Below are 21,735 nucleotides of genomic sequence, written 5' to 3'. Positions count from 1 at the left end.
TGAAAGCGGCACCAACACTAACCCTTTTATCATCCTGCGAAGGACATCGGGTTATCAAAACACTGGATCTGGAGGAAAACTGTCGCTGCATTTCGGGGTTTTCCTCTCTTTCACTTGCTGACACTACTCGCCCTTCATCGAGGAAATGCAAATTGAGAGGGGGAAGGGGAAAAAAACATTTATTGAGAAATAAATAGGTTTAAAAAAATAACATTTTAAAACTCCCATATTTTCACATTCCCGTTTCAGCATAAATGTTATTTCCATAGTTTGCAGGAAGTTGAAGTTTGCATAGTCTTCAGTCTCAGTTAGTGGTTGCGGGGAGGCTGTCGCCACCAGAAGTTTAGTCCTCCTCTTCGTCCTGTTCTCCGGTTATACAGGACAGACGCCGGCTGAGATGTATGCTCTCCGGTATCTCTGGCTTGCTCAGTCGCCTCCAGAATTCATCAGTAGTGAAATAGTACATGATAGGGTCCAGGCTGCAGTTCAGGCTGGCCAGGCAGAGTGTGACTGGGTGACTTCGAAGAACCAGTTTCTGAAAGTCACAGCTGGTAACTTTCTTAGCTTTGACCATAAGGTCGAGAGGCATCGTGGCGTGGTAAGGTACAAAGCACACTAAGAAGACTACAGCACAGCTTAGTATCATCCTCAGCGCTCTCTTTTTCTCCCCTCTGTCAGAAATAGCATTTGCTGTATTTTCCCGAAGGCTCCAAATAGTCATGCACGTGCAGCCTAGCACCAAAACGAGAGGGACGAAGAAGCCGAACAGCTCTAGTAAAATCAAGAGGGCCCACATTGCCAAAGGACCGATATCCTTCCGCAGAGGCAGCTCCGTGAAACACTTATTTGTGTCGTTCCTTTCGGGCAAGGAAGGATCGTGTCTGAGCAGAGGGAATCCGAGGCAGACGGTACAGATGATCAGCCAGATGATCCCACATATTAACACGTCTCCTTTTTGTCGACCCGAGTTGTACAACAGCGGACGCATGATGAGCTCACAGCGACGTATGCTGACGAAAACCAGGAAGTAGATGGAGGCATACATGTTGACGTACTTGAGATAGAAGCAGAACATGCAGAAGAAATACCCAAAGGGCCAGGAGTTATTCAGGTAGTAGTAGATCCGCAGAGGCAGAGAGAGCACCTGAGGAGAGGCCAGAGTGACAAAATTGAAGGCAGAGAACAGCAGGCAAACGCTGATGTACATATTTGCTCTTTGGCGATGATGGTAAGGAGCTCGCTTGGTTATCTAGTAAACAGAAACATTTCTAAATAGATTTTTAAAATAAAATCCTCCCCGTTAGGCAGTTCATTGGAATAAAGAGATGAACTTCTGTAGTTGTTGTGTTCTATAATGGAAGTTTTTTCTTGTGGTTGGAATTCTCCCACAACTCTGCCAACATCTAAGAGTCATTTTGTTTTTTTGACTTCCTAATTTAGTACATGAAAGCAGAACAAAAACTAAAGAGGTCATTACACTAATTTGCTTTATTGCAGTTTTAAAACCGTATTGTAGGATCAGGATTACAACACTAAATGTAACTATTAGAGGCACGAGTAGTGTAACAAGTACTTCTTGCATGCAAACTTCTTCCCTGATTAAAGCTTGACCCCTGAGGACGGCTATGTGGTCACTTAACCACACAACCACATCATGTGATTTCACAGTAATGGTTTAAACTAGAAAGTAAGTGCGAAATACGACTGAAGAGGATTTTTTACCTGCAGTAGGTCGGCCACAGCCAGGTTCATCATGAACACCACGGCCTTCTTGGTCTCTCTGATGTAGGCCCTGAACACCCACAGCGCCAGCACGTTACCCAGCAGGCCCGGTGCTAAGATCACACTGTACACCACGGCATACAAATGGTGCTGGTAGTCTATTATCTCACTGGTATTGGAGCAGTTCATATTAGGAGAACTGACATTCATGTCAGTGTTAAGATGAGCTGCCTTGCAAACCAGCAGGAAGCTTGTATCAGCAGAGCTGCTTGTAGTCCGGTGACGGGTTGGTTTGAGCATCCATGCCGCTGGTTACATCATGCTGCAGCCTGTGCAGCTGGTACTCTCTGCGGCATGTCAGACAGAGGAAGAGTGTCTTTTGTTTTAAGTTTTTGTCCAGCGCTGATGTGTCCTCCAGGCTTCTCTGCGATCCCCAAAGAGTCTGGTGGTCTGGTAGAGGAAAGAAAAGTAAGTTAAGTTAGTGTAGTCGGAGGTGGAAAGCGTTACCAGAAAGAGGAAGAAAAACAACTACAGGTTTCTGTGCTGTCACCTCACACCAAGAGGTTCTGTCTCTGCCTGTGTTTTCTCACACACTGTAGTACAAATCAGCTCTTGACAGCGACGCAGTTGAGTTTTAACTGCTTTATCTTTCGCCTAGTGCAGCCTGGGGATATTAAAGTTACTGTTTTGCATGTTGCATAGATAGCCATCAGAATTGGAGAAGGAACCTTTTTAGATGAGACACAGATGACATTGTGCTCGGCGGCAGCACCTGCCAGCTATAATCTCCCATGTGTTTTTATGAATAACGTAATTAATCAATGATCCTTGATAGCTGTGTTTTTGCAGTGCCCTTTACAGCAAGCGTGCAAACCCGCAGAGAAGTCGGTAAAATCCCCCACGTGCTGCTTCACTGCCGAGCATTATGGTGCCTGCACTGAGTCTGTGTGAAATAACTACGGCGCAAGGCATCAAAGTGAAACTAGCGTGGTTAGCGCAGGCAGACCAGGCAACTGGTTAACAGCCCAGATCAAGGAAAAACCTGTCACTAAAGAGCACTTTGAGATGAGGAGCAGCACCGCGGGTGGTTTTTCGATGTAGGTGACGCCTGTAACGCGCTTCTTTTTTTCCCTCCTTCTTTGTGACACACACACAGAGCAGAAAATGAAAGTAACAGAGATGAAATTTTAAAGCTTTTAGATGACCTTCAACTTAGATTATCTTCAAATGCTTTCGGTTCAAATGGAAATAGTAATGTTAGGGACTGAACAGCCTATAGGTGCACACACCCACAGCTATAAACTTTAGTGCGTATAAACCAGTTTAAAATTATGTTTTTTTACTTACTGTTGTCATCCTCTTTTTGATCAGCTTTTGTTTCTTGTTATCTTATTTCTAATGAGACTTATTAGACCCTAGCAAACCCAGGAACGATGTGGTGTTGTGATCTTCCACATACCTAGTACCCAGACACCTGCTATGCTCAAATAAACATCTCCATGTGTTTATTTCTGGCCTCCATTAGTACATTAATCCTCTATCAGTTTAAAAGGGACAATGTTTATCATGTGGACCCTTAAATCATACACTGTCTTCCTCCCTTCCCCCTCTCTTTAAGCTAGCTTTCTTTTGATTGGCTGCTCCTTGCAACCAAAAGGTTTGAATAGCTGGTGGGTGGAGCTGCTGTGCTAACCGCATTGGGATATTTTTAAGTGACATCATCCAGAGCAAAAAGCAGTGAAAAAAAGAACAGAAACTGTGTTTAGAGTATTCTGAAGCCTGAACTTTGACTCACAGGGATTAGTAATGCATACTCTGATGTCATTATTTGGAACTTTGGCCTTGTTTAGCACTATGAGAACACTATATATGTATGGCAGAATGTTAGCAAAGCATATTAGACCTACTTTAACCAGTTTCAGGACATCTCAGGATCATTTATGAACCATTTTATCGATGTGAAAATGCAAATCAGCCAGTAAAATATTGTTCATATTTGACAAGAAACTTACTGCCACGTAAACTGTTCAGAAAAGCATTTTTTGTTTTGTTTTTTACACCTACTATACTCAAAACACGCAGCAAAAATTGTGTAGCTATTTTCGTGCGTGAGGGGGAAATGGCACTTGCCAAACACAAGACAAACAGTGGTTAACTAACTGCTCTTAGTTCTCTTTATGGGCTCCCTCAGCAGGTTTTTATACACGATATTCGCGTTCCTGTTGCTTAACTAAAAGAACGCCACATTTCTTTACAGGGAAATGACTAAATATAGTGGCACATTTGACTACATTTGAATGCATACATTTGGCTGCTAGCATTGCACTGCTGTTTCAGCTGCAACAGTAAAAAGATGACACGGTTTGAGTATTGCCTTCTCACCCGTGTGTCTGCCCTCCCCTAAAGAGTCACGAGATAAATTCTGCGTTGGAGTAAAATGATTAATAGGGTGGACCTTTTTAGAAAAAAACAAAAAACCTTTATTTGGGAATATATTTTTACTTTCTTCAATGTTAAAGCTATTTATCTAAGACATTTACACTTTTTTTTGTTAGTTTGTACTCCTTGTTTTTGTAAGCGGTTACAAGCCAAAGAAGTTTAGGCAGCAGTCTTTTGATAATGACCTGTTTAGTAACTTGTACCTTTAGCAGTGTGTAAGTAAATGTAGCGGAGTGTAAACAGCGATCCCTGCCTGGGATGTACCAGTGTAAATGTATAAAGTAGTATTTGGGCCTGAACTTAACTCCTCACAATCATACACAAACAAACAGTGGAATTTTATTTGTAAAAAGGTGGGGTATGCTAAGCTTGGACTGCTTCTCAGCTCCCTGACTGCCTTTTATGCTCAGGCCGAGGCCCCAGTAGACCGTCAGCCCTCGGACTGCCTTTTAACTCAGTGACCGCTGACCTGTGTGTTACTGTTTGAAAAGGATTCTCCACTTATTACTCTCACTTATGCACGTACCATGTGCTTCCTTCCAAGGCTGTGTGTTGATTTGTATGATGTGCAAAAGGCCAATCTGTGACAAGCTCTTGTTTCCTTCTCGCAGTAGAGGCTTTAACATGTATGTACAGGAGTCAAACCGAGACCATCTGTTGTGAAAGTAACATGTTTACGGTAACGAGCGTCGAGATCAAGCTGAAATTTCCATCTAACCGAGAGAAGTGAGCTGTTTTTAAAAAGATAAAGCTAAAAAGAAAAGGCAAGTGCTGCTCCCCTACCTTAGGACTCAGTAGTTTTCATCAGGTCTTGCCAGTGGAAACACATAATCTCATCTGCTGTGATTCACCTCCGTCTGTGGGCTGCTGGCATGTAAGCAGCTTTCTGAAGATCTGACCTCGTGTTTCAGAACCAAAAACGCTGCCGGTGAGCATCGGGGTCCCTCCACGTGTGTGTGCCCTGTTCAGATACACAAGAAAATATGCCGTGATCTCCAGGAAGTCCACTGACACATAAAGACCAGACACCCCAATACTGGCCCTCACACACACACACGCACTTCAACATAACAGGCATTCCACACACTGGAGAAACAGACAAGGTCCCCCATGAGCCATGACTCCACATAGAAAGCATCCACACACAAACCCCCACACACTCGCTACTTTCTCCGAACACTTCTGAACATTATTAGCAATTAATAATCAACCTCTCACCTCTGTCTTTAAAGATGCTGGAGAAACGAAAAGCTGATAAGACCGAGGCGTCAGATGAAAAACTCCATCCTCCTTTCTCCTCCTCTAACACTCTTTAATTTCAGTGTCCCGCCTCTTTCTCTCTCTCTGCCTCTCTCTTTCATTCTACCTCTCTATCTATCTTTCATATCCATTAACTTTTGTCTTCACTCGTACTCTTTCCTGTTTTGATTTCTTATCTATCACTCGTTGCATGTGTGTCGCCCGTCTGTGTGTCTGCTGTTCTGGGGATTTTAGCGCGCACACACACACACACAGACACACACACAGAGGGCTTCCTGTGAGCATAGGGGTGTGGTTTACAAGAATTTTCTTTTGACGCTTCTGCTATTACACTCTTAGTTGCCATTTCCTTGTGGACAAAGTCAACACGTCAACACGCACTTTTTTTGTTTTATTGACAGGACATCAAAAAAAATCAATCAAAAATAAATATTTACACCAAAGCCACGACGCAAACTTTCACAAGTTACAATGTGACACTGTCAGAAAGCAAACGCTACACTTTGATGCGTGTGAGAACAGAGAAACAAGAGGCAGGTGCATTTTGGTGGATGATTCATTCTTGGTAGATTTCCTTAGGTGGGCTGCATTTGTGCGTCTGGGGGCTGATGTAGACTCAGAGTTCGCTCAGGCTTGGCCTGTACAGATGGGTGGGTGGGGGGGCGCCTGACAGTTACTGGTTTCAGAGCTGCTGTAACTGCTGCCAACTGCCTTCACCACTTTTCATTCTGAGAGGAAGTGAAGCAAAAATGAGCTGGCACCTGTTTTCACATTTTACCTGAAAGAAAAAAAGTCCAACTCGCAGTGAAGAAACAAACATCAGAGCCAGAGATGAGACTTAAAGCTTTTAATGGGAGTGCATTTCACATACAGCTTTTATTACATAGCTTATATCAAGTTTTATACACACAAACTGAAACATTGGGCAGCGTTTACGATACTGCATGTTGGAGGGTGTTTTCTGCTTGCTTTAGAGGAGGCGGGCTTCACACAACTCAGGTCAATGTCTTTTGGGTTGTTTGTGTTCAGACAGCTGCAACATGTCAGCTGATCATATCCAGCTTGGACCCGGTGTCAGTCGGCTTTAAAGTTCAACAGAATCCTTCATGGACTTTTCCTCTGAGCAATGCTACTCCCTGTATGAGGAGGTGCTCATGAGTCTGCTCTGCAAAGGACACTGGGTCGGTGATGTGGTCGGGGAGGAGATGGAGGACGAGAAGGAGGAGGTGCGCCTTTTGAGGTGCATCCTAAACTCGGCTGTAAGAAAGTAATAAAGGATGGGGTTGAAGCAGCAGCTCAGGCCCGCCATGCACAGAGACACTGGGTGAAACTGGAGCACCACCCTTCTGACGGTGCAGCTGGACACGATACTCTGCTTCACCATCAGGTAGAGCGCGAAGTTGAGGTGGTACGGAGCGAAGCAGAACAAAAAGAGAATGAAGCAGCCCACCACCATCCGCAGAGCACGCCGCTTCTCGCCATTTGTGTGCTTTTCATTCGGTTTCTCCGCCTGGCAGTTGGAGGTGACTGAGTGGAGGCGGCTGCGTGCTGAGGAGTTGAAGGAGTTGTGCTGATCCTGGATCTGCTTCTCCTTGAGTGACCAGAAGATGCGGACGGTGCTGTATGACATGCATGCTAGAGGGATTAGGAAACCACACGCCTCAAGAAAGACCAGCATGGTGATCGTCAACGAGAGAGGAGGTTGGCGCATGGGCAAGTCTTTAAAACAGCCCGCCGAAGTGGCGTTGGAGTCTAAACTCTGTTTGGTGACACCTAAGGGAAACTGGGCATGGGTGCTGTTTAATGCCACTTCATTTTTGCTACTGTTGTTGCTACTCCGCATCAGGATAAAGGGAGAGCAGCTCAGACCAACCACAACCCACACTACAAAGCTGATCAGCAGGTCATAGCGACGCCGCCACCTTCGAGCCGTGAACGGCTTCTGCAGGAACAGACACCTCTGCATGCTGATGCACACCTGAAATCAGAGAGAAATGAAAAGAAGCTACTTTGTTATTTATTCTGAGGCACAGGAAGCAAAGCAGTTCCAAGAAGGAAGACAGAGGCTTTCATTCAAATCACTTTCTGCTTTGGAGTTTAATTTTTAAAACAAAAACAACAACAAAAGTGCTTTGTACTGACATTTGACTGATTTTAAATGTAATGAAAACTAGAAAGATCTCATTTGATTATCCTTGTTCCCTGTGATGAGCATTATCAGGAAATTCAAGGCTTGCTTTCCCTAAACTGCCTGCTTACCAGGAACATTATAGCGGCGTACATGTTGAGATATTTCAGGTAGAAGCAGAACAAGCAGAGACCGCGTCCAAAGGGCCAGGTGTGCGTGAAATAATAATAGATCCTGAGGGGCAGAGAGAGGATGTGGGCCAGGTCTGCGATCGCCAGGTTTATCATGAAGATCACCGCCTTGGTCTTCTTGCTGTTAAACGGCACATACAGAGAGAGTTAGTGAAAACATACCTGAAAATCTAAAGGTGTGAACTTGTATGAGTGTTACCTGATGTATCTGAGGAGGACCCAGAGTGCAGTGGTGTTGAGCAGCAGCCCGGGTATGAAGAGTATCAGGTAGAAGTAGGTGTATATCACGTCCATTTTCTGATTCCAGACCGTTTCATTGTAGTTGCATTCAGTCATATTGGTGACCATATTTCTTTTTCCCTCACAGTGACACCGATGATATAACCAAGCGTGCCTTTCCTTTGATCATAATTTTTTTTTGCTGAAGTACCTTTGACAGCTGAAAGGCAGAGGAGAACTTGTGAAACATCCGATGCACATACACGTTGCGCTTTATCTTTATTTTCATAATTTGCCCTTAATAAAAATCTTGTAGCCTGCGCGTGGAAAGAAAAAAGCTGAACAGTGCTTCATGTTTCCCGTTATGTTGTTGCGAAAGTTGAAACTAAAAGTTTGCTTTGAAAACTGGAATCAGCAGCTGCCAGAGCAACAGTCAACGGTGAACCTACATTTTCACTTTGGCAGGTGTGAAGCCTCCTGCAGTGTGACACATACTTTGTAGCTTTAAACCCAGTTTAACACAGAAATGCTCCAAAAAACAAGAGCAACTGCAAAAAAACTGCATACTGGTTTAATTCAAATCCAATTCAATTCAATTTTATTTATATAGCGCCAAATCACAACAGCAGTCGCCTCAAGACGCTTTATATTGTACAGTAGATCGTACAATAATAGATACAGAGAAAAACCCAACAATCATATGACCCCTTTAGAGCAAGCACATTGGTGACAGTGGGAAGGAAAAACTCCCTTTTAACAGGAAGAAACCTCCAACAGAACCAGGCTCAGGGAGGGGCGGGGCCATCTGCGGTGACCGGTTGGGGTGAGAGAACTGAATGACTGCAAACGTCTATATGTAAAAAAGTATCAAGTCTATTTAGATGAGATGATGTAATCATTGAGTCTAAAAGTGAATGTTAACAACTCATTAAAGGGGCATTCCATGAATTCAGTTCATCCACTTTCATTCGTTGCTGTTGTTCCTGACATCATCATCCCGATGATGTCATTAGCACTACAGGAAAAAAATTTAAGAGTTTGGCTTTTGCTTGAAAATCAACCGGGGCATTCATTTCATGCTATTTGAATCTGTTAGCCACTTTGCAACCCACCTCAGCGATCCCTTTCATGCTGCAACATCAACACCTGCTCTATCCTATGTGCTACTCCTCGTTTCACCTCAGTGTGCACATGGAAAGGCAGAGGGAGGTGTGTCCTCTTAGATCAGCTAAAAATAAATTGCTACAAGTAGAAATATCAGTCTTCCTTCACTATATTTGTTCCTTACTGATCAGTCAGGATATCCCCACCTTTCTTCTTTGGGGCTTGTTTGTGGGAATTTCTAAACAGATTTTGAAGCAGATGTAGCTGCTCTCTGGAGATAAGTGCCATAAAGTCTATTGGACTGGTAAGCTGCAGACCCAGATAAAAACAAGGTGTCATAAAGCAGCAGCCAGCAAAACACAGAAAAGGCTTGCACTAATGGCATATAGCAAAATTACAACAATTTTCTATATGAAGTAATTTTGGTCATCACAGCCAAGCTAATATGAAAAAAAAAATGATTCAGTTAGATTTTTCTCCCCATTCTTGTGTGATGGTTAATTGTTTAAATTATGTGTTTTTACATGAGAACGCCATGAAAAAGCTGTTAAAGTGAAAATAAATCAAAAACTGCTTAGGACGGCAGCAGGAAGTGACCGGAAGAAAGATCGGGGACTGGCTCTGCTTATCACGGGAGGATCATCCTTCCTCTAACATCATTATAAGTCCGCACCCTTTCCTACACTAGGCCCACGAGGGGAACACAGTAATAGTGGTCGTTTTTTAAACTGCTTCACCAGATTCAGGCCTGTTTAGACTTGTCTGACAGCTGCTGAGACTCTCAGTTTAAAAAAGCTCCCTGATGATGCCTGTACGATAAAGAGTTGTGTAATACTATCTGAGGAGTTGTGCTTAAGGAAATTACAGAAACCGAGAATTCATTTTCATGACACACCATGAAACACGTGTAAAGAGTTTCTTATAGCTGTTAAACGTGCTAACATAAAATATCAAGTTGATATGATTAAATATTGGTGATACAGTAACTGGTGATTCGCTTTAGCCAACATCGAAACAAAAACAACAATAACGATAACTTTTTTTTTCAGCGTATCAGAAATTTCAAAGTCTTTATATCTTGTGACACAAAAGCTTTCGTATGCACACGGCGACACATGTACATTTCCAGATTTAAGATTAAATGCAAAGTGAAAGCACTAATAACAGTCCGTTAACATCAGCAATATTCAAAGCATGACTCTGACCGCAGGGCACAGCAGCATGACGCCCTCAGACATGTCTACACAAACAAACACTGTGTCAATACCTCGTTTCTTGTGCCTCTAAATCACCCGTATAGGCAGAAGGTAGAGGTCAGAGCCAGGAGCGACCGCGTGGAGCATCGCGCACACCTTCTACAAAGTCCTCGCGCTGTGCAGCAGAAAAAGGAGTCAACAGATGCCGAAAGAAGAATCTGTCAGCGCACTGCAGGTGAAGACAGCATGAAGCTGATGGTGATGTGATATGAGAGTGTTTGCTGGAGGTGGCGGGATCTGGTGTCACTTGTTCTCTGACTCAACTAGCTGCCAGTTTTGAAGGGAAGGGGAAGCTCTGCCCTATTGCGTTTGAGTGTTTTTCTGCAGTTTGCGACGTCGTCACTAGTGCTTAGCAACGCACGTAAGAGCTAAGACGAGCAGAGTTGGACACACATGTGGTTAAACCAAATGGCAGCAGGAAAAGAGGTTATGCTGAAAGAGCACAGGCAGATGCAGACACATGCTTGTTTTTCTTACCTCAGAAATTTCTGAAGATTTTCAAAAGATCTTTTCAAAGGTGATCTGGTCCGCAGACGCAGCAGATCCCGAGGAAATCAGCCCTCTTCTTTAGCTTCTCTTCTTTGCAGTCTGTATTTAAATACATCTACAGTGCAACACTGACGGTGTAAAAGTTGTCTCAGTTCACTGACAGCCGTTGTGACCAAAATAACTGCACTCATCTGCTTCCCCGTTCAGATTCCGTACTTCCGTTTTTAAATCATAGTATTTATTCAGCAAAATGTAGGTTACCTGGCTCCTAGTCCTCTAAAAATTAAAAAGAAAAATTAAATAAAAAAGCTGCATTTGTGTGTCCTCTGACAATGAGCAGTAGCTTTTAGGCTTTGTTCTTGTGGTTATGGTTTTCGTTCACGAGGCCTAGAGAAAAAAAAGAAGGAAAGCCTTCACGTGCTGTAGAAATGTTTAACCACGCTTCAGCTTTATGACATACACTCGCCATCCTGTTACTTTCACAGCATGAGGCCACACCCAGAGAAAATAACTTGATAACACTTCCCATGCTTGCCCCAGCTGCTTTATGGCTTCTCTGAGACTTCTACAGGGCTGACAAACAGGTGACTATAAAGCCCAAAACAGGAAAATAATCAGCAAACGTGGAACGTGGTCTGTGGTCAGTCTGTCTCAAATTAAAAATTGCTGTTCTTCCAACTTGTTGCCACTAGATGTCAGGACAAGCCACTGGTCATAAATGACTGAGCCATGTGCATTTTTCTCTTCTAGATTTAGGGCAGACTGTTTCTTTAACAAACGTGCTCGAACGGTAAACATCTGACTGTTATCTGTTCAAAAAAATGGAAAAAAAGTGACGCAACACTCTTGGAATGAACCACTCGGGGGGTGAAGCTCATGCATACCTCTACACTCCCACTGTTCTTATTTCCTGGTTTTCTTCTCTCCTCCTGCTACCCTTGACCCCAAATCTGAGAATCCAAAGACTGCTGCCCCTCTGTCGTTCTGCTGCTAAATGCTCCCATCATTCACACAACCAGACGCACCCCCCCCCCCAACACCCTTATTTCTCACTGTGCATACCAATGAAGCAGGTATACTCTGTTACATTGCCAACTAAGGCAATGGAAAGCAAAAGTTGTAGTGCTTAGTAAAGGAATAGAAAAAACTAAACTTGTACCTACATTGAGTGTAATGACCCCAAGAGAATTTATTGAGCTTCTCCAGCAGGGGGCTGTAAGTACACAGAGAGAAGCTGCGAGCCTGCTGTCATCCTCGGCTCTACAGTTTATGCTTTAATGACCAAACACGAGGTGGTGCTTCAAGCATGGTGGCATAGGGACTACTTGTTGAACTACTGAAACTCGCTGGGTTGGAAGACGGTAGAGTTCAGCAACACAGCTGGTTGCTCTACACTGTGTTGTTTACTCTCTGGACCGTTTATAATTCCAAGGTTTGAAGATTAAATAAAGCCCTCCAAACAATCCAGCAATCCAACCCAAACTTGTAGCTCGGTTGATAACAGGAAATTTCACCGTTAATTCTGCATCTGCTTGTGTTATTGATTCCTGCCTCACAGCTGACCTCAACTCATGTGTCCTACACGTGTATGAATACTTCTGCGTCAGATCTACATTGTAACTTATGCAACAACCGAAACTTCATTTTAACCTTATGCCGAAATCTTCTAAATAACCTGCTGTGTACATCCAGAGAAATGTAACTAAACGTCAGGTTGATGCATACCACATAAGGCTGAGGTGTGGGGATAAAAGGAGTTTACTGTTACTATGTAGATTTCCCACAGAAGTATAAATCAAGTTTAATGTAGAGCAGTTAAGCTACAGGTGGTTCCTCCATCTTCAGATGCCAAACTTGACCAAAGTTTAACTTGATTCAGAAGCTTCTTCACAGATTCAGCTGCAAAATCGATTTATTTTGCTGTTGCAGATGCTGCTCTGACCGGATTGTGCATCCTCTTCGGACTTTATGATAAAGATTGGACAAATTCTGCACGTTTCTGCATTTTATACATGCAAATTCAGCAACACTCAAACATCCAAATCTGCTGACACACAAGTGTTTTGTGCTCCATGCAGTTTAAATCCATGATTTTGGGTAAACAGCTAAAGGCGTTCATCTGTACTTGGAGTGTTTGCACATTGCTGTGTGTAAGAGACTTTGAGCAGATCTGCAGTCTAAGGCCGGATTAAGACAGAGAGACCTCATTCAGAGGCAAACAATGGACCATTGCTCCAGTCATAATAAGCATTTGGCCTGTGACACAGCACACAGGCCGAGGTCCTCAACTAAATCAGAGCTGCCCTCTGCGCTGAGGACAAGCTCACACTGGCTGCTTGGTGAAAAACCAAGAAGCTGGAGTAGAAAAACTCCCGCACAAGTTCAAATGTACAGGCTCGCTGACAAAGAGCAGCTCAGAGCAGGTTTGACTGTGAGGACAATCACAAGACCGGAGCAAAGAAATAATGAATGCAATTCAAAAACAGACATTTACTGGCCTCAGTCTTCAACATGATGAGATACATTTGACTCAGCAGGTCAACACAATGCTGTGTTACACAGTAGCATTACTAGTAACACACCACAGTGATATAATGCACTGTGAAAGCTTGAGCTTTATAACAATAATACTTAAGGAACTGTTGTGTTACACAAGTACTAAACAGCATGTGGATGGACATCATCTTCTTCAGAGTCCAGTGGAAGTGTGCATGTCTTATGTTTGATCAATGACATGTCAGAATCTCTTATAGACCCACTTTGAGTCTCTGGATTATTGCAATAGTCCCAGTGTAGTTGGATCTCTGGTCCCTGTAGCGATCGCTCATAAAAACCACAGATACATTCCTCTGATCCCTGGTGCCGGGTTAATCCATAAAGCCCAGGCCATGCCTCAGGACTTACCTCAGGACTTAACTAATCTGGTGAGTTATGTGTTTTCCATTTTCAGGACCAAACAAGTGATTGTTATATTTGTTAAATTCAGGAGTTGCAGTCAAATCCACCCTGTCCTTCTTCTCCTTCTTTCTTGAGTCACAATTGAATTTCAGTGATCTTTGTCTCTTTTCCGTTGCTGGTCAGAGTGTGGGTGTCGCTTGGGACAGCGGTCGCTGTGTCCTTAGTCTCCGTGTCACTGCGGGGCATGCTCTCAGGTCGAGAACCAGACCCTTTGCCTCCCTTGGTCAGGCTCTTCTGGAAGCTCTCCGAGGTGAAGTAGTACACCACAGGATCCAGGCAGCAGTTGAGACTGGCCAGACATAGAGTGATGGGGTAAAGTGTTCGGACAAAGCGCTCCACAGTGCAGTTAGCCAGGGCCTGGGTTCGCACCAGGGCATACAGGAAGAGGATAGAGTTGTACGGGACGAAGCAGATGATGAAGATGCCAAGATGGACAAGGATCATCCGCAGGACGCGTTTCTTACTGTCACAGCCGTGACCAGCAGTCACGGGGCGACGCAGCGTCCGCAGAACCAGCGAGGAGCATATTAAATTGGCCAAGAGCGGGAGGAGGAAACCAACAATCTGGAAAAATAATAATAATAAAAACATTATGAAAATTACACCTTAATTCTACGTCTTGGTTATCGTAATAAAAAAACAAAGTCATCTGTATGTTGTGCGTCTCGATTCACCTCGATAAAAATGGTGATTTTAGACAGGTAGGTCTTCCAGGTGTTCTTGGAAAAGCCCTCGAAGCATGTGGTGGCTTTGTGTCGGCTGTTGATGGTAGAGAAGAAGGTCACCGAAATGCCTCCTCCCACGATGGTGAGCCACACGGCGGCGCACATCAGTGCCGCGTTCCTCCGCGTCCGGATGCCGCGTGAACGGAACGGATAGACTATCGCCAGGAAGCGGTCCACGCTGATGCAGGTGAGGAAGAGCATGCTGCCATAGATGTTAGTGATGAAGGCTGTTCCCGAAACCTTACACAGTCCATCTCCAAAAGGCCAGTTGCGGTTCACGTTGTAGAAGACCTTGAATGGCAACGTGAAAACAAACACTAAATCAGATAATGCTAAGTTGGTCATAAACATCGTGGTCTCGTTCTGCATCTTCATCCGGAAACAGAACACAAAGAGTGCGGCACAGTTGGTTATCAGGCCCGACACAAAGACCACGCTGTAAACCGCAGAGTACAAGTTGTACTTGAAGGAGTCGTCAATCCCACAGTCCACCATTCCGGTCTCGTTGATCACCAGGCTAGCCATGTTGAGAGCTCAGCCGCAGAGGGGGGGGGGGCTCCAAAAAATATATAATAAAAGGGTGCACAACAGCTCAAAAGCTGTCGGGAAACGGGGGTGTTTTAGAGCGGAAATCTGGGGATCAAAGATGTCAGCAGGGGATCCACCAGTCAAGCCCCCTCGGAGTCATCGTCAGTCCTCCTGTGGAGAAAGAAGGAAAAAGCACTTAGTCACTTCCTCATTACAAAACCACTCTAGTTCTCCAGAAAATGTGGTACAACTGAACATGATGCAGATTTCATTTTAGGAATATGGCTGGTTGAAATGTATTACTCTGTGTTTCTACAACTGAATCTCAAGTGTACAATTCTGAAGAAACTACCAGATAGAGCCAAGTATTTAAAAGAAACAAGATACAAACAAAACTACATGGATTATCCATCCAAAACCATCTATATGTACGTATTGATACAGTCCTAAGATTTGGTCATGTTTGTATGTGACAGGATCGGGAATCATGGAGTCGCTCGTGATCAGGTATCACAATATTTTATATTTTAATTCTGAAAGGCACTTATCCGTGAAACATGCCAAAAAGAAAATAGTAAACCTGAATCTTGAACTGCATGATTATTATATATTGTTATCTGGCACTACTACATTTGTAGCTGATCGAGTAGAGTTAGTAAGGTAGGTTGTGAATGTTTCTCTCTAGTTGCTGGTCGACTTTTCTCTGCTTCAGTCAGTTTAGGAGGAAAATAACCTTTTAGACACAAATAACTGTGACGTCTTGTTAAATTCACACTATTGGCTAGCTGATAACATAAAGACATCAATGCTGCTGAAGTGGAACCTCTGCAGAAATTCTTCTCCAGTGCTGTTAATGTCAACTGCAGGTCACAAGTTCAGCCTCTGCCTCCCTGCTGCAGTGCTGTGCGGAGTTGTTTCCACAGGAAGAGGTGAACACGGCACGGTTAGCGTAGTGTCAATAGTGTCAATCGGATGGTAAGTTTCAGTATCGATTAGCATCCGAGTATCAATTTCTCTCATAAATGTAACGCTAATAATGGGTCAATTCAATTAATTCACGGGATTTATATGTAATTATTTGCTATAACAGTTACAAAATTGGGATATACCATTTAAAAGTGCACATATACAGACTGGGAAACTTTACGCCCATAAAAAGAGAGAATATTGAATGAATAACCACGCTACTTTTTAGGGCTGAACGATATATCGCATTTGCGATAATATCGCGACATGATCAAGTGCAATTTTCTAACCGCAAAGGCTGCGATTATACTGCGATTATATTATACAATTCATGGGCTGCATCCTCCTGAGGCCGCATTTGTAGACCGATTACGTCACAGCGACGCGCCGAAGGCTGTCCCCAGAATTCATAGCGCGGCCCAGCTAAACTCCAGTTTCCAGCAATGGCGGCCGCTACTAAGTTTTAAAATTACTCATACTAATCTTTCTGGGTCACAAAATAAACTTTTAACATATTTTCAGGCGAGAAAGTAGTTGTGTAAACATCAAATATCTGCTCGGTTTATCAAGATATCCCATATTTGCAAAAGTGCTTCGACGTTTTCAGAGGCGTCTGCTACCCACCAGCTCGACAGCTAGCCGGGAGCTCGAGGGTTACTGATGCGGCCGAGAACGGCACAACTCCCGGCACATCATATTCAGATCACCGCGGAGTTTCGCTGCTCGGGTTAAACGTAATATATAAGTCACTTAGACAACCTAAAAATGTTATTGTTGGACTTTTTTCAGTGTTTTGTTTGTTCGTGAGTAAATCGGTTTGGCTGAGATTAAAGTTATTAGATTAGATAAAATAAAACTTTATTAATCCCCCGGGTGGGTTCCTCCTTGGTTTTCACACAGCTGACTAAACGTCAAACAGAAAACTTATTAAACAGAAGTATGAGACAGTCGAGAATTTACGCCAGTGTCTGGTTATATTTTAGATAGCAAGAAGCAGACGGCCGAGTTTATTAAACTCCACCGAGACAGCGGTGACGCTAATCAGAAGGCTAGACCGTCCAATTTCACGCCTTTAAATTTTAAAGGCGTGTTTGTGTGTGTGTTTATACAATTGCTATTATGTTTGCACTTTATGTGTAATGTTACTGACTGCAGAGATCAGTAAGATGTGTGTATTTTTTATTTATTAGTTTTATTTATTTAATATTATTTTTTAATTGAATGACTGTCTAGTAGTTCACAGATGTCGAAAAACTGAGTGTGGTAAAGCCACTGATTTTTTTATGTATATTTCTGCAATCTGCACATTGTACTGACTTTCATTTTAATGTTTACACCAGGGTTCCTTGTCAGCACTTTATGCTCAGATGTTTGTAAGCTAAAAATAAACTATTGTGTATGTTCAAATATACTGTTGTGATTGAAGAAGTTAAATAAAAATGTCAGTCATCAATTCATGCATCACCTCATGTCATCATAACAGAGGTCTGTCTTCCAGGAAAGAACAGTTTAAAATTAATGTAATATAGTATTGGCCATACTATATGATGTATTGCTTGTCTTTGTTTAATAATACAGAAGACAAATACCTTAAAAAATAATCGCATATCGCATCGCAATCGCAATATTGGGGCAAAAAATCGCAATTAGATTATTTTCCATAATCGTTCAGCCCTACTACTTTTCATGAAGTCTTGTATGTAATCCCAGTAATCTTTCATATCAAAGATAAGATAAAACAAAAACTGAGGGTGCAGACACATTATGTCAGTATGCTGTGAAACTGCTTCTATCTGAACAGATATTGGCCTTTCACAGCAGTGTCTAATCAGAGGAAGTGAAACAAAATTACTGAATATATAACTATTTCACCATTCTAGCTGCTTTCAGGACTGTGTGAGATAACATAGCTAGAGACCGGAATATGTACTGTAGTGGGATATCTACATATTTCCTTTAAATTCCATTTATGTCCATGAACCAGAGTCAAAGAGTGCAACGTAAAATGAATGTATGGCTGAACTCCAGCTGGAAGAAGTAAATAACCCAGCGTGGTGGAAAGAGCAGCTGAGAGCGGCTCCCACCATCACAGAGCACTGCTGTGGGGTGAAATACAATAGTTTTGTCAAACATTAACAATTACACTGATCTGATATTGTTCCAGACAATGTGTTCCCAAGTTGTTTACTCGATGCTAAATCTGAATGTGTGAGGTCAGAACAGGAAGTAGGCAGATGGAAATGTGTTGGAGAGTGGTAACTATCTTATCTCTGCCACATCCACAACAAATTCATTATTTGGATTGGGGTAATGATTTCCAGTGAATCACAGTGTTCGAGTGGAAGTAAGTTAGAGGAAAGAAGCATTTCCATGTAAAAGAACATGGGCATGAAATTGCTACACAAAATAAGAGTAACTTTCCTTACAAAGTATTACAAATGTGGCAAACTAAACAACGCTTTACACTGAGAAAGAGGTGACGTCACCGAGCAGAACTACAAACCTTTAACTGCTGAGTGATTCAGTTCACGTTAACACATTATTTTAAGTTTCATAAGCAGTGCAGCTGTATGATGTTGGTTTCTAAGGTTTCTAAAGTCAGTTAAAAGCAAACCTCTGTGATGTCATCACACTTTGTGTCCAATTAAAAACAGAAAATTTGGCATTTTAAAGCGATTCCTGCATCCATCATTTTTCAAGCTTCACCTAAAACTCTAATTCTAACTTTCTTTTTTTGGTCTTCCATGGAAATGTACCCATGCTTTCCCACCCAGTTAAATAACCCGACAAGAGCTAAATCTGGGTTATGCAATTACACTAAACAAGCAGTGAGGTGCTCTCAACAGACTCTCCAACGCACGTACAAAGTGATGAGAGTTCAGGCTGTGTTGATAAATAAAGACGAACATATCAAATATGGATTTTCAAGTTCGATGGAGTAAAGCGTACACTAGTCCATCAGCACTGTCCTGTGCCTCCATCAGCCTTTACAATACCCCTACTGTACCCGTCTGCACCAGACGCACGCTTACATATGCACAAGGCTCCACATGTGAACGCACAAACAGGCAAACACTTTAAATGTGCCAGTCCTCCCTCTCTCTCTCCCACACAAACACACTAACACTATGCTTTTCTGTGTGCCGTGGCTCAGGCCCAGGACCCCTGACAGCGTCCCTGATTCACCGTCAGCTGTTGTTGCCTTTAAATGCAGCAGAGCCTATAGAACCGGGAATCTGGCAGCTGAACAGCTTGTTTAAAAGTCAGGAGAACTTCCAAGGTTTGAGCATGTTGTGGATTGCCAGTGGTCCAGCTGAGGGTTCTCAGCCTGGAGTGTGTGATTTCTCGCACAGGTCGTGGACAGCTGCACGGTTACGGGGTCTCCCCCCGTAGCAGCGACAGAAACAGGCCTCTGGAGACTCGCTGATACCAACAGATCGAGTTCAGAGCTCAGCACATATCCAGCTGTTCCTTTCTCTCACATGCTAGAAAGAATGAAAGCACACAGGGCTGAAGGTGGAGGACGAGGAGACGCACAGCGCGGTGTAATAAACGGACATCTTGACTACTTCACAACAGTACATGAAGTCCTCTGGGTGTTACTTAGATCAAAGCAGAAACAGTCAAAAAAAGTCAATATTAGAACTTTTTTATTATTATTAATAAATGTGAACATTTGCTAGTTTTCTTCTTCTATGATCCCAATTCGAGTATTGATTGAGACCTGAGAAAATGTATTGGACCTGTTTATTATTTAACTATTTTATGATAATATATACACAAAATTATTAATCAAATGTTTTAAAAATAAAGAAAACTAAAAGAACAAATATGGTGCTGGACGTAGTGTAATTTAACCAGGCTGTTACATGCACAACAAATACACAAAAATCTACTCATACTATCCATACTGCAAAAAATCTGTAGTAATGAGCATTACAGACAGATGCTAATGGTATTTCTTTCAGCTGCATCACTCCATCCACAGCTTAGGTTTTCTTTGTTAAAGCTGTTAGACATGTTGCTGGTTTCAGAAGCTTCAAACAACCAGAACCCGATAAAAAGGTGTTTTGTTTTTTTCTCCATTAGAGACAAAATCATCGGTTATCATCAGCTATAAAGGGAACTATTGCAGCTTAAAGACAAAGCAGAGCAAACTTACTGACAGCTGAATGGACGGTGACAGCTCACCTCCCGGTCATTGATGTTTGTCGGTGCAGCGGCGCAGCTGTCAAAGGGGGCGAAAAAACCCTCCAGACCTTCTTTTATTTCCCAACTTAAAGGTTTTGCTGCTGCTCCGACTGCAAACTACTTTCCTTAGAGTCTCTCACGAGTTAAACTGTAACCCACCAGCGCAAACCACTGGTTTTTAAGCGAGCCGCAAATCCTGACGACTCGCTCCGTCCGTCCGCTACAAATGTGACCGCATCACAACCCGCCACGCCTGCTGTGCGCGTGCGGAGAGCCGCCCGCACGGTGACAGGAAACGAGACAATAGTACCTCGGCCAGTGAGAAGGAGAGGAGGGGAGGAGGGAGAGAGTGAATAGAGATTTGTGAAGAAGGAGAGGACAAGGAGAGAGGGCCACACAAGAGTGATCCATCACAAAAGTCTTTCTTTTTTATTTTGCTTGGATGAGATAAAGATGGAGAGATTTTATTGGAGGATGTGCGGGTATAAACAGAAGTGCACTAACAAAAAGTTTGTATAACTTCATTGTTCAAGTCAATATTTGGTATGATCATCTATATTCTTCAGTACAGCTTCCTTTTAATTTGCTCAAGTAGTTTTCAGGAATAGTTTTCCAGGTTTGCCAGGGACATTCAAAGCTCATTTTTTTGATGTTGGCTGCCTCTTGTTTTTTGCTCTCTGTCAATATTTTTAATTCCATTTTTTTTATATAACTCCAAATAACAACAACAGTCACCTCATATTTATAGCCCCCTTTATATTGTAAGATGAGAACCCAACAATAATGCAGAGAAAACCACAACAACGATTAACTGGGTCTGGGTCCACATTTGCCTACTCGTTAGAGTTGGCCAGATGGCACAGCAAGGTCGGATTCACCGGAAGGAAAAGTTGGAGGCTGGTACCCTAGAGATTGTTCAAAGGGCAAAAAACCAGTAGCAGAGGAGGTAAGTGAGTTATGTGCATACCCAACCCACACCAGTTGAGAGGACCAGGAGGAGGGGTTTGGGGGGGGTTACACAGCAGAGAGCTGTTTTTAGTTCTGGGTTTAGCCTCTCTGATTGACCAACATGTTGAGAATGAAAACCTGAGCTGAACTCCGAGGCTCTGAGTGCTGAACATTAGGTCTTTCATGCCTGGGAGATGAACTGAGTTCCTGGGTTGCTGACTATTTCTGAGGGAATTACATGCTGCCTGAAAACATCATCAGTCAATAATTAGTTTCAAAACAGTGCAAGTTACAGTGCAGAATTATTTCTAATAAGGTAGCACCAATCTATGGTGAAGAAATGTCAAACGGTCTGAAATATTGTTGAAGATGCAGCAATTCATAAACATTCACTAGGAGTAAGTGCTGCCTCATAATAACATCGCAGTTATATTGAAGTAAAAATTTCAACCACAAGATAACTGCTGTAATAATGGAGATAGATATCCCATCTGCCACAGGATGAAAGGCGGGGTGCACCTTGGACTGTTCAATTGTCTGTCACAGGGCTAACACAGAGAGACAAACAAGCACTCACATCCACACCTACGAGCAATTTAGAAACACCAGTT

General features: G+C 42.9%; 3 protein-coding genes across 6 annotated transcripts; all 3 read right to left on the bottom strand.

The window, feature by feature from the left end:
* Positions 1–171: 171 nt before the first annotated feature.
* Positions 172–2,039, bottom strand: gpr174 (G protein-coupled receptor 174). Its single transcript, XM_085420333.1, has 2 exons — positions 1,723–2,039; positions 172–1,144 (listed from the first exon to the last, which is right to left on the bottom strand). The coding sequence occupies exons 1-2, from the start codon at positions 2,020–2,022 to the stop codon at positions 344–346; spliced, it is 1,101 nt and encodes a 366-aa protein (XP_085276459.1). The 5' UTR covers positions 2,023–2,039; the 3' UTR covers positions 172–343.
* A 4,215-nt stretch (positions 2,040–6,254) lies between these two features.
* p2ry10 (P2Y receptor family member 10) lies at positions 6,255–11,246 on the bottom strand. Of its 2 annotated transcripts, none has more exons than XM_085420318.1 (4): positions 10,331–10,776; positions 7,940–8,179; positions 7,681–7,861; positions 6,255–7,399 (listed from the first exon to the last, which is right to left on the bottom strand). In XM_085420318.1, exons 2-4 carry the CDS (start codon positions 8,086–8,088, stop codon positions 6,551–6,553), a joined length of 1,179 nt encoding a protein of 392 aa, XP_085276444.1. In that variant the 5' UTR covers positions 8,089–8,179; positions 10,331–10,776; the 3' UTR covers positions 6,255–6,550. The 2 variants fall into 2 exon arrangements, with proteins under 2 accessions (XP_085276444.1, XP_085276436.1); XM_085420310.1 differs by lacking the exon at positions 10,331–10,776 and adding an exon at positions 10,797–11,246 and having other exon boundaries at positions 6,550–7,399.
* A 2,037-nt stretch (positions 11,247–13,283) lies between these two features.
* On the bottom strand, positions 13,284–20,444 carry lpar4 (lysophosphatidic acid receptor 4). Of its 3 annotated transcripts, none has more exons than XM_085420345.1 (3): positions 20,148–20,444; positions 14,441–15,190; positions 13,284–14,330 (listed from the first exon to the last, which is right to left on the bottom strand). In XM_085420345.1, the coding sequence occupies exons 2-3, from the start codon at positions 15,014–15,016 to the stop codon at positions 13,842–13,844; spliced, it is 1,065 nt and encodes a 354-aa protein (XP_085276471.1). In that variant the 5' UTR covers positions 15,017–15,190; positions 20,148–20,444; the 3' UTR covers positions 13,284–13,841. The 3 variants fall into 3 exon arrangements, with proteins under 3 accessions (XP_085276471.1, XP_085276486.1, XP_085276479.1); XM_085420360.1 differs by having other exon boundaries at positions 20,152–20,444; XM_085420353.1 differs by having other exon boundaries at positions 20,177–20,444.
* Positions 20,445–21,735: the final 1,291 nt, after the last annotated feature.

Source organism: Rhamphochromis longiceps, linkage group LG2 (assembly GCF_057381845.1).
Source record: "Rhamphochromis longiceps isolate RC_006_pf linkage group LG2, R_longiceps_female_GT1.1, whole genome shotgun sequence".
Lineage (NCBI taxonomy): Eukaryota > Metazoa > Chordata > Actinopteri > Cichliformes > Cichlidae > Rhamphochromis > Rhamphochromis longiceps.
This window is presented reverse-complemented; position numbering and strand designations above follow the sequence as displayed.

Coding starts and splice junctions, on each gene's coding strand:
- gpr174 (XM_085420333.1), bottom strand. CDS start 2,022: ATGCTCAAACCAACCCGTCACCGGACTACAAGCAGCTCTGCTGATACA. Junction 1,145..1,722: donor CTGTGGCCGACCTACTGCAG/GTAAAAAATCCT, acceptor GCCTCTCCTCAG/GTGCTCTCTCTGCCTCTGCG.
- lpar4 (XM_085420345.1), bottom strand. CDS start 15,016: ATGGCTAGCCTGGTGATCAACGAGACCGGAATGGTGGACTGTGGGATT. Junction 14,331..14,440: donor AAATCACCATTTTTATCGAG/GTGAATCGAGAC, acceptor TTATTTTTCCAG/ATTGTTGGTTTCCTCCTCCC.
- p2ry10 (XM_085420310.1), bottom strand. CDS start 8,088: ATGGTCACCAATATGACTGAATGCAACTACAATGAAACGGTCTGGAAT. Junction 7,862..7,939: donor GTCCTCCTCAGATACATCAG/GTAACACTCATA, acceptor GCCGTTTAACAG/CAAGAAGACCAAGGCGGTGA. Junction 7,400..7,680: donor ACGCCGCTATAATGTTCCTG/GTAAGCAGGCAG, acceptor CTCTGATTTCAG/GTGTGCATCAGCATGCAGAG.